General features: G+C 45.4%; 1 protein-coding gene across 5 annotated transcripts in view; it reads left to right on the forward strand.

The window, feature by feature from the left end:
• The window catches only part of LOC110525712 (transcription factor COE2), a 35,624-nt gene extending 25,506 nt beyond the window's left edge, over positions 1 to 10,118 (forward strand). For 4 of the 5 annotated variants that reach the window (XM_036979821.1, XM_036979819.1, XM_036979822.1 and 1 more), the window contains 10 exons: positions 1,289 to 1,370; positions 2,963 to 3,104; positions 3,303 to 3,433; positions 3,688 to 3,814; positions 3,948 to 4,036; positions 5,187 to 5,252; positions 7,326 to 7,500; positions 7,696 to 7,881; positions 8,040 to 8,207; positions 8,447 to 10,118. In XM_036979821.1, the coding sequence (XP_036835716.1) occupies positions 1,289 to 1,370; positions 2,963 to 3,104; positions 3,303 to 3,433; positions 3,688 to 3,814; positions 3,948 to 4,036; positions 5,187 to 5,252; positions 7,326 to 7,500; positions 7,696 to 7,881; positions 8,040 to 8,207; positions 8,447 to 8,478 (1,198 nt within the window). In that variant the 3' untranslated portion in view covers positions 8,479 to 10,118. Of the gene's footprint in view, positions 1 to 1,288; positions 1,371 to 2,962; positions 3,105 to 3,302; positions 3,434 to 3,687; positions 3,815 to 3,947; positions 4,037 to 5,186; positions 5,253 to 7,325; positions 7,501 to 7,695; positions 7,882 to 8,039; positions 8,208 to 8,420 lie in introns of all 5 variants that reach the window. The other variant, XM_036979820.1, reaches the window with a different exon arrangement.
• The last annotated feature ends 1,125 nt before the right edge of the window (positions 10,119 to 11,243 follow it).

The following is an 11,243-nucleotide window of genomic DNA, read 5'->3' on the forward strand; positions in this document are numbered from 1 at the left end:
TTGGACACTGTCTTGGAACCAAGCGCTAGTTCTGAGCCAGGACCTGTTCACAAGGGACGTGGGGAGGGAGTGATGGAAGAAGAGCGAGAAAGAGGCTGAGCGAGGGAAGGAGAAATGACCATTGAATGGGAGGGTTCTGGGCTGCGGGGCCAATATGAAGTCCCTCTCCAAACAAAGTCTCTCCATTAATATGACTTATATCTGCAGTGAGCTCAATGTGGGTGGGATCGGATAGCTAGCCGCCCAGCTCCTGCCTCTCTCTCATTTCTCCTCATCACTGTTGTTGTTTGTTTAGTTAGTAGTCCTGATCTCTACACCACGCCCATTTCACTCTAATTCTCTTTTTCTCTTCAGACCATTTCATTACTCCCTCAACTATCTCCCCTGCCTATCCCCTTTCTATCACTTCCTCCCCCCTCCTCTCTCCCTCGCGCTCTGTGATGGAATGTGTGTTCCTTGTGGTTGCCTTCTCTTTCCCGTCTCTGTCTTTCCCTCTCAGCGTGGGGACTTTGGGATTGCGGCAGAGCCGTGTTGCCATGGCAGCGGGCTATGTTGCCGAACTGTGTACACCTGGGATTTGGAGTCTCTCCCTCCTTTCCACATCTTCATCTCAGTCTCTCCATCTCTCTCCTCTTCTCTGCTCTAGTGGAGGCTATCAGCACCCCGTCTCTCTCTTTCCACGCTCTGATCTCCCCCCCACACACACAACGTTAATGAGACACATCCATGAGAAAATACACACACAAACCTCATGCAAACGTACATACAAACACTCTGTCTCTGTCCTCCTTTCACTTTCTCTCTAGTTGCCTTTCTCTCATCCTCCACTGTTCCCATGTGTAGGTTCAGATGCAGCATAGTGGGATACCATGGGGTCCCCAGAGTCCCCTGGCATATATCACGGGCTCCTGTTCACTTTGAAACACAGCCGCAGTTTTCACTGGACTGCATTACACATTTTCATCATTTGATTTAAAGTGTAATAACATTGACTCTAATGCTAAACTAAACAGCAGTGATTAATGCAAGGGCAGATATCACGAAGCAGCATTAACCACACACGCACATGCAAACACACACACGCAGACTCACACACGTGTAGGCACGCACACACTCAATGTTCATAATGCATCTCTATGACCAGAACACCAATCAGCGTCTTCTTGACTGATTTGAAATGATTAATGCCACTAAATAAGGCCAACAAATAATGAATGTGTTGTTCTTCCATGTGATATATTCCTGTCTATTGAGTTATTGATGTCCTATTTTTCTTTTTCCCCTGCAGATTCTTCTTGAAGTTTTTCCTGAAGTGTAACCAAAATTGCCTGAAGACAGCAGGGAACCCAAGGGACATGAGGAGATTTCAGGTATGGAGTGTAGGAGATAGAGAGAGAGGGATGTTTGTGTTTATTCATGTAGGCCTATGTGTGGGAGGGAGGGAGGGAGGGAGGGAGGGAGGGAGGGAGGGAGGGAGGGAGGGAGGGAGGGAGGGAGGGAGGGAGGGAGGAAGGAAGGGAGGGAGGGAGGGAGGGAGGAAGGAAGGAAGGAAGGAAGGGAGGGAGGGAGGGAGGGAGGGAGGGAGGGAGGGAGGGAGGGAGGGAGGGAGGGAGGGAGGGAGGGAGGGAGGTTTTTAAAACATGCATTTCTTTCCACTCTACTTTCACAAAGAGGGTATTTTGTTATCCAGGATCTGCCCAGGTATAGGTGAGACCACATTTCTCCATATCAGAACCTCAAGCACTGGAATGGAGGGGAAAGTTAAAAATCAATAGAGAAACAAAGAGGGCTAGATGGAAAGAGAAAGGGAAGGGGGTAGTGGGGTGGGAGAGACAAGGGGGGGAGGCAGGCAGGAAATAGGCTGAGGTGTTTCAGGAAGTTGTCAAGAATTGAGTGATTGGCTCCAGATGGGGGAGGTCATGCTCCGTGACCCAGGAAGTGGTCACAGGGGACACTCCCGCTTCACTTCCTCTGCTGTCTTTCAGCACAGGAGCCCCTGTCTGGCATTCTCTCTCTCTCTATTCTCTCTATTCTCTCTATTCTCTCTCTCTCTCTCTCTCTCTCCCTGTTTTCCACCATGTTTGTTTTAACTCCCGCGCGGTGACACATGCTGAGACGTTATGAGCGGCTGGCCACTCCAAGGCCCTCACCTCCAGGTTAAAAGACGATCAGAGCGGGACAGGAGCCCGTTGCTCCTGCTTGATCGATAATTTACTGTTATTTTCCTTCAGATTACTTTCCTCTCCTAGTCAACCATCTACAAGAACATCTGCTTTCTCTCCCTCTCTCTCTCTCTTTCTGTGCGTCTGTGCTCCAGTCCCTACATATGCAGCTCTGCAATACCGATAAGTCCTTAACACTCCACTTTCGTATGACAAAGCCTATTTCCAAATACCTAGAAATGAATGTCCATCAGCATTTCATAGTCACCACGCAACTACCACCACCCCTTCCTGCATGTACACATATAGACATATGGACACTCTTAAACACGAAGACCCAAGGCAAGCACACAAGAACATCCACATATTTTGATTGCATGTCCTCCATGGTGAACATGTGTACTTTGTGGAGAGGAAGGGACACACATGCTGTTGGCCAGAAATCAAATTATGGCCACCATTTATCATACTCTAACTCCCAGTAAAAAGAGGAGATTCAGTCCATATGTCTGGTGTCAGTGAGGGATGAGGCCTGCAACTCCAACCACAGCCTCAGGAGGGGATAGGAGGGAGAGAGGCCACAGAGAGAGGGTCGGTGATGTAAAAATATGATCTAGTAGGGTCGTCACATTACCCGTTGAGAAATATTTAAATGAACTGGATGCTGAAATTGATTGTAGCCAAGGGATTTATTTTAGCAGAAAACCAAATCTCACATAAAGTGACGTAACAAGTCTTTAGGCACCCAGATACACCGTGAGTTGATCTTTTCCTCTTTCCTGACCTCCCCTGTCTTTCAGGTGGTCCTGTCCAGCACTGTGAGTGTAGACGGACATGTCTTAGCTGTGTCTGACAACATGTTTGTCCACAACAACTCCAAACACGGCCGGAGAGCCCGCAGGCTGGAGCCGGGAGAGTCAGTGGAGAACGGCATGGAATACGGTAAGACACACACCACTACCTACCCTGATGTACTGATGCATACTGTAGCTTACTCATGTTATCCACTTCTCCACTTCACTGTGCTCCACAATGGCTAACCTCAAGGTCTAGGGCTGACCCCCTAAAACAGACACTGAATACATTGCCAGGATGTGGAATGAGTTCAATTAAAATGACCTTATTGCTCTTCTTCTACAGCCACCCCCTGTATCAAAGCCATCAGCCCCAGTGAGGGCTGGACCACGGGCGGGGCCATGGTCATTGTGATCGGGGAGAACTTCTTTGACGGGCTGCAGGTGGTGTTCGGCAGCATGCTGGTGTGGAGCGAGGTAGCTATGTGGCTTCACTGTAACTGTCTCTTTAAAACAACTCATTAACAAGACTGTTACTGATTGAAGACATAAGGGACAAGGTAGCAAACGCATATGGATTGTCTCATTAGCACAGTCATTTGTTGGCTGCCTGTTACATGTTGGCATTATGAGAGCAGACCGTATTATTCTATCAGATACTGTAGACAATTAAATAGTCTCGTTTGTTGCTCATTTTCTGTCTTGTCTCTGTTTCTCCCTCTTTCTCTTAGTTGATCACGCCCCACGCCATCCGTGTCCAGACGCCCCCTCGCCACATCCCAGGGGTCGTGGAGGTCACGCTGTCCTACAAATCCAAACAGTTCTGCAAGGGGACACCTGGGCGCTTCATCTACACAGGTAAACACACCTCTTATTTACCTCACAGCCACACCTACCCCAGCCAGCAGCCATTCACCAACAACATATCAAACAGAAACATTACATGTGATGAGTCAGGACCTAGTGCTGATGTATCTGTGTTTGTGTTTAGCGCTGAATGAGCCCACCATAGACTACGGTTTCCAGAGACTTCAGAAGGTCATCCCCAGACACCCTGGTGACCCTGACAAACTGGCCAAGGTGAGTGAGAACACACTACACTACACTACACTACACTACACTACACCAGACCACACCACACTGGACCAGACCACACTACATTGCACTACACCAGAACACACTACACCAGACCACATTACACCACACCACACCACACTACATTACACTACACTACACCACACTACATTACACTACATCAGACCACACTACACCACGCTACACTACACCACACTACATTACACTACACCAGACCACTCTACACCACACCACACCAGACCACACTACACCACACTACACCACACCACACTACATTACAATACACCACACCAGACCACACTACACCACACCACACTATATCACACTACACCACACTACATTACACTACACCATACCGCACCACACTACACTACATTACGCCAGACCACACTATACCAGACCACACCACACCACACCACACCACACCACACTACACCACACTACACCACACCACACTACATTACACTACACCACACCAGACCACACTACACCACACCACACTATATCACACTACATCACACTACATTACACTACACCACACCACACCACACTACATTACACCAGACCACACTACACCACACTAGATTACACTACACCACACAACATTACACTACACCAGACCACACACCACACCACACCACAATACATTACACCAGACCACACCACACTACACCAGACCACACTACACCACACAACATTACACTACACCAGACCACACACCACACCACACCACACTACACCAGACCACACCACACTACACCAGACCACACTACACCACACAACATTACATTACACCAGACCACACTACACCACACCACACTACACCAGACCACACTACACCACACCACTCTACACCACACCACACCACACCACACTACATTACACCACACCAGACCACACCACACTACACAACACCACACTACATTACACCACACCACACCACACTACATTACACTACACCACACCACACTACACAACACCACAATACATTACACCACACTACACAACACCACACTACATTACACCACACCAGACCACAGCACACATGGTGACTTCTGTCATCACACCCCACTTTACATACAGTACACACGATGTAACACCAGAGGCTAATTCATGTCTCTCTGTCTGTGTGTAGGAGATGCTACTGAAGAGAGCAGCTGATCTGGTAGAGGCCTTGTATGGAAACCCACACAGTAATCAGGTAACCAGTGCTGTTCAGCAGAGGTGGCACCGAGTCACAAGCAAGTCAAATCGAGTCACAAGTTTTCAAGTCAAGTCTCAAGTCGAGTAAAACATGAATCTATACATGCAATAACTTGTTCAAATCTTGGTCTATTTATTGAAGCTACCAGACAGCCCTTTTCATTATTTTGTCTGCAACACATTTTGATGATGTCATTGTAAAATAATGACCTTGTAGCAGTCGTGAGGTCATGACATCAGCAACAGGCAAGGCAGGTTGATGTGCTCAGTTTGTTGATTTATTTACAGGTCTTGGTGATCCAATGTTAAAGGGCCATATCATACAAAATAGATTGACCAAATAAATATAGAAGGTCCAAAATACATAGCCTCTGTATCAGGCTCAACCTGTCCTATCTGAACAGACACAGGTAGAGGGCAGGACTGCACATCCTCCCCTTGAGAAGCCAAATGGAATCTGTCTAACAGGAGTCCCTCCCAGGACCATACAATTACCCAATTGGCAATTACAACCAATTCTAATTTCTAATTCTATATTTAAATGGCAATTTCCACATTCATTGTTACATTGGTACATTTGTCTTAATCAGACTTAATGATTATTAATGATATTTCATCACCATTCATACATAGAACAATAATTTCTTCTTATTCAACATACTGACTCCAAAGCGTGGCACGCAGGCCACATTGCTATATTTAGAGCGTTGGGCCAGTAACTGCAAGGTTGCTGGATCGAATCCCCAAGCTGACAAGGTGAAAATCTATAGTTTTGCCCCTGAGCAAGGCAGTTAACCCACTGTTAACCGGGCGCCAAAGACGTGGATGTCAATTAAGGCAGCCCCCCACAGCCCCCCACAGTCCCCCACAGCCCCCCACACCTCTCTGATTCAGAGGGGTTGGGTTAAACGCGGAGACACATTTTAGTTGAATACATTCAGTTGGACGACTGACTAGGTATCCCCCCTTTCCCTTTCCCTATTTCTATCTGCACTGAGGTGCGCATTCTCCTATTACGCACATCCAGAATGACAGAGACATAGGACACAGACACACAGAACTCCGACATAACCCGAAACCATACATTGAATTAAATGAACAGAACTTCTACCTCATGAGTCTTGCGAATGTTCATGTGCACAATAAACACAGCGCCCGGGCTAAATGAAAATGTATCATATGAAACATGAAATAGAAATGTCTAAGTGTTGCAATAAATGGTATGGTGATGGAATGACGAAACGCTAGTAATTATTGGAGGATTAGATGGAATATAGACTTACCACACGTGAATTTAAATGTGTGAAAACAACAGCAGATATTTAAAGAGTTGAACAAAGCGGCTCTCCACTGGAAGGAGTTGGAGAGCCCCTGTGGGGGATCCTCGCCACAGTAATAATTCATTTTAACAACAAATTCCAAATGCAAGTATAAGTAAATTATAAATGTCAAGCCATTTTAGCATGCCAAAAGACCAGTAAGCCTATGCTAGTAGTCTAACTGTCGCTTGATGCCCCATTGCTGCCGAGCTTGCAAAGAAAACAGTTAATATTCTTGATCACCAAACTATTTTTGGAGCTGCGTGTTTATTTATCATGGCTGTCCTCTCTCCCTACAATTTGACGTTTGCGCTGCACCCGATCCTATGGCTGTACAGTAAATCAGCAATCTGTTGGCTAGCTCACCCGACTGGTGTTGATTGACAGTTTTCTGGTCCAATCAGAGGGCCAAGTGTGCGTTTCACTAGCCAATCTGTTGCACATTTTTTGTTGTTGCAAGGGCGATGCTGCGGCTTCTGTCTATGGCTTCTCTGTGCCACAAAATGAGTGACAAACATGACAAAACATGACAAAACCTAGCCAGATCATTTCAAGTCATCAGTCTCAAGTATAAGAGGGTAGTCCCGAGTCATGAGGCTCCAAGTCAAAGTCAAGTCTCAAGTCATCAAATTTGTGACTAAAGTCTGAAGTAAACAACTCTGCTGTTCTTGTCTCTTTTACTGTTACTCTTATCAATAACTACTATAAATCTCTGATGTCTGGCTAACAGTTTGTATTGTCTGTCTCTTTAGGACATGTTGCTGAAGCGTGCAGCGGACATTGCTGAGGCCCTGTACAGTGTTCCCCGTCCCCACAACCAGCTGCAGGCTCTGCCTAGTTCCCCAGCCCACGGCAGTGTCATGGGCCTAGGCTCATACCCCTCCCAGCTGGGGGTCAGCATCGGAGAGCCAGGACAAACCAGCCAGGGTGAGCAGTACTTGACTTACTATGTGATTTATAGTGATATTCACAAGAGTCTGTCCCTCTGCGATTTTCTTCTAGGTGGTGCTGTGATATCCCCAGTGGGAAAATCACTTTTCGTCCTGTGTTTTCCTTACCTCTGTCTTTTTTGTTCTAACACTCTATCGGTCTCTCTCTTTGTTTCTCTCTCTCTCTCTCCAGGTTATATTCGTAACTCCAGCAGTTTGTCCCCACGGGGATACCCTTCTGCCTCCACCCCTCAGCAGTCGGGCTATGGGGGAGGTGGAGGCATGAGTGGCGGGTATGGGGCAGTGCCCATGACTAGTCTGGGGGTGCCAGGATCCCCTGGTTTCAGCAGTGCCTCCCCCACTGGTTCTCCCTATGGCAGTGAGTGTGTCTCCTCTGACTCAATCACTCTGTCCTGTGTTTTCTTCCTGTCCCTGCTACAATAAAACATCATTGCCCACCATTGACAAAGGTTGACCAGTGCATAGAATCCTTCTGTTATAAAGTAACAACAACTATTCTCTCTCTCTCCTCCACAGTAATGCCATCTAGTCCCACCATCCCGGGTTCCAGCTCCTCATCCTCCCTCCTGCCGTTCTCCTCCTTCCCGTCCTCAGCCAAACAGAAGAGTGCCTTTGCTCCCGTTCTCCGGCCCCAGGGATCTTCCTCTCCTGCCTGCCCCGCCTCAGGAGGCAACAGCTTCAGAGGTAGAACCAAACTACAATCTTAGGAACACCCCTTTCTGTGTAACCCCCCCCCCCCCCCCCCCCCCCCCCAAACATTTTTCTGTATAAAAGCAAATCCATACCCACATGCACATAGGCTAGGCATGCATGACAATACAAATATGTCTGGCTGTTATTTGGGTTATAATAATGATTGCTATTTTCAAAACTAAGTTTGTATCTAAAACATATTAGATTATTACTATTCTCTTTCTCTATAGCGATGACCGGCCTGGTAGTTCCCCCGATGTAGCAGTACTCCACCAACTCCCATCCACCATCTACAAACCAGACCAGACCAGACCACTGCTCCAACACTGCCACCCCCCTGCAGGCACTGACAGGGCAGGGATGATGATGGAACACACACTGATTTCTCAACCACCCACAACTATCCTCACTGATGCCCTGCCATTAGTTGAGTCCGTGTATCATTCATCTGGATGAAAGGGAATGGGACAGAAAGAGTCCAAAGACCAGCCAGTCACTCCAGATGCAGACAGAATACCTCTTCGTCTGTAGTAGCTGCAAAGACATGAGACTTTCTTGGGCCACACCACAACACAGTGGAGCCCTATAGGGTGCACTATGGGTGTCTCTGTATTTTGAAAGGAAAGCAGAAGTCAGCGTCAAGATGCCTTCACGAGCACTCATACAACCCAATGCTACAACCTTATGCAGCGTTTGGTTCTTCCAACAACACCTACCCCAAACTGATCAACCTCTTGGCTAGCGGAGGTGTGGTAGAAGAATATGTCTGTTGATGATTTGTTGTTAGAGCACTGAACTGAACGGACAATGGAAAACTCTGATACTATGTGCCGAAACTCAATGAACCAGGGTGATATTTGTCTCCAAGGACACTGTCAAAGGCATCTGAAGACTCCAAGGTTTTTGTCGTAGACTTTTTGAAGGTGATATACATTCCAGAATGATAGACCCTTTATTTTTTGTTCTCATCTCCACGATTTTACAAGGGCAAATTCTTTGTCCTCCAGTGTTGGTAATAAAAAGTAAAAAAGTAATTCATATATTGATTTATTTAAGAAGAAAAAAACAAGCAATTTAACTTATTATTACATTTAGTTTAGGGAATAATATAAACGTGTTTTAATTCCTTTTTTGCAATTGTTATATACATGATTATCTCTATCTTGTCATTATTCTTGTTTTTATTGAAATCTTTGAGGGTTTTATTAGACATGACTGTTGATTAATATGTAAGAGAGAATGAAGTAGTACTCCAATGTTTATTTGAAATAAATTCCTTGGCCAATACTCTTTTCCTGGTTTGTCACATAACAAAATGGAACCATTATGTCCAATGTCAAAGAAAGCAAATTACCTTGCTGTTCTCTATAAAGGAAAACTAGTTAGCATATATTATTATTCATTTGTATGCATGTTATTTCAACACTGATTCCCTCGTATTATTTCATTCATGTGGCCAATTTGAAGTTGTATGTCGAACATTATGATTTTCATTGTTGGTTGATTTGATGTGTTTCATTCCACAGTCTCTGGTCACTATGCAGTACAGTAGCAAGCACAAACTGAGATCAAAGGGTTATATTGGGGATTTGTCATAAACCCATGCAACAGTGTTCTTACTCACTGTTGCAGCACAATACAAACATCATGCTCAGGATTAGAAAACACAGAATACATTTATTGTTTTTCAGCTGACTTCTATTCAAAGTTGTTTCCAGTGTTTGACTGGTTTTATTTATTTGATAACAGGTAGTAAAATGTAAGGTCACACATTTTTTGGGGTTCAAAAGCCATCTTTCTTTTTTAATGGTACAGAATAACATGATTGTCTGAAATTGTGGTTTGTATATCATAAGGTGTAATTATATTTTGTCCTCCCAAATAAAGCAAAAATCACAGTAAGAGCTCACTGTTGGTATTCATAACTGAAACATGAGGAAGGTTGAAGAAACAAGGTCTATTTTTGTGTGTGTGCACCTGACTTTGTGTTTGCATCTATGCCAATTAGACATCAATAAAAATGTACAGATATCCATAATATGACCAATTAAAAACGATTTAGGCAAGTGAGGTTTTGCTACCTACAGCATTATGGGACTATAATTCAGGAATACACCAGGACAAGTTTTTGACTCACCTGTATGCTTGTGTATTTTGACACTGCTTTGTATACATAGCTGATGAGGCGCAGCATCTTAATTGTGGTGTGTGCGTTGCAGACTGTGTAGCTACTGCCTCTAAAGATAAACAACATCCCCCCATCACTCTCCTCTCCAGCGGCAACCTTGCTTATTCCTCTAAGGACCAGGCCTCTGGGGGCCCCACTGAGAACCACATGAGCCTCTCCTCCTCTCTCTCTCTGGCGTGTGCCCTCTTTCTTTCCCATCTCCCCCTCTCTCTCCGCTACCCTGCCATTCTTTCTGTCAGTCTTTGTTTCAATCCCCTTTCATCCCTTCTTTCTTTCTCTCCTGCTCCCTCTCTCCCTCTGTAATGGCTTCTCTCTGTTAATGTAATTAGCACTGGTAAAGGAGGGCAGTTAATTACCAGCTCTTTTTTTGATGGGGTAATTAATGTTATGCCAGGAAACAGCAACTGTTTCATTAACACAGCGCTCAAAGCAGTGAAGGGGTGGGGCAGCGCTGAGTGTATTCATATCCATGTGTGTGTCAATGTGTGTGGTTGTGTTCGACAGTCTGAGTGTATTCATATCCATGTGTGTGTCAATGTGTGTGGTTGTGTTCTACAGTCTGAGTGTATTCATATCCATGTGTGTGTCAATGTGTGTGGTTGTGTTCGACAGTCTGAGTGTATTCATATCCATGTGTGTGTCAATGTGTGTGGTTGTGTTCGACAGTCTGAGTGTATTCATATCCATGTGTGTGTCAATGTGTGTGGTTGTGTTCGACAGTCTGAGTGTATTCATATCCATGTGTGTGTCAATGTGTGTGGTTGTGTTCTACAGTCTGAGTGTATTCATATCCATGTGTGTGTCAATGTGTGTGGTTGTGTTCGACAGTCTGAGTGTAT

This window comes from Oncorhynchus mykiss, chromosome 6 (assembly GCF_013265735.2).
Source record: "Oncorhynchus mykiss isolate Arlee chromosome 6, USDA_OmykA_1.1, whole genome shotgun sequence".
Classification (NCBI taxonomy): domain Eukaryota; kingdom Metazoa; phylum Chordata; class Actinopteri; order Salmoniformes; family Salmonidae; genus Oncorhynchus; species Oncorhynchus mykiss.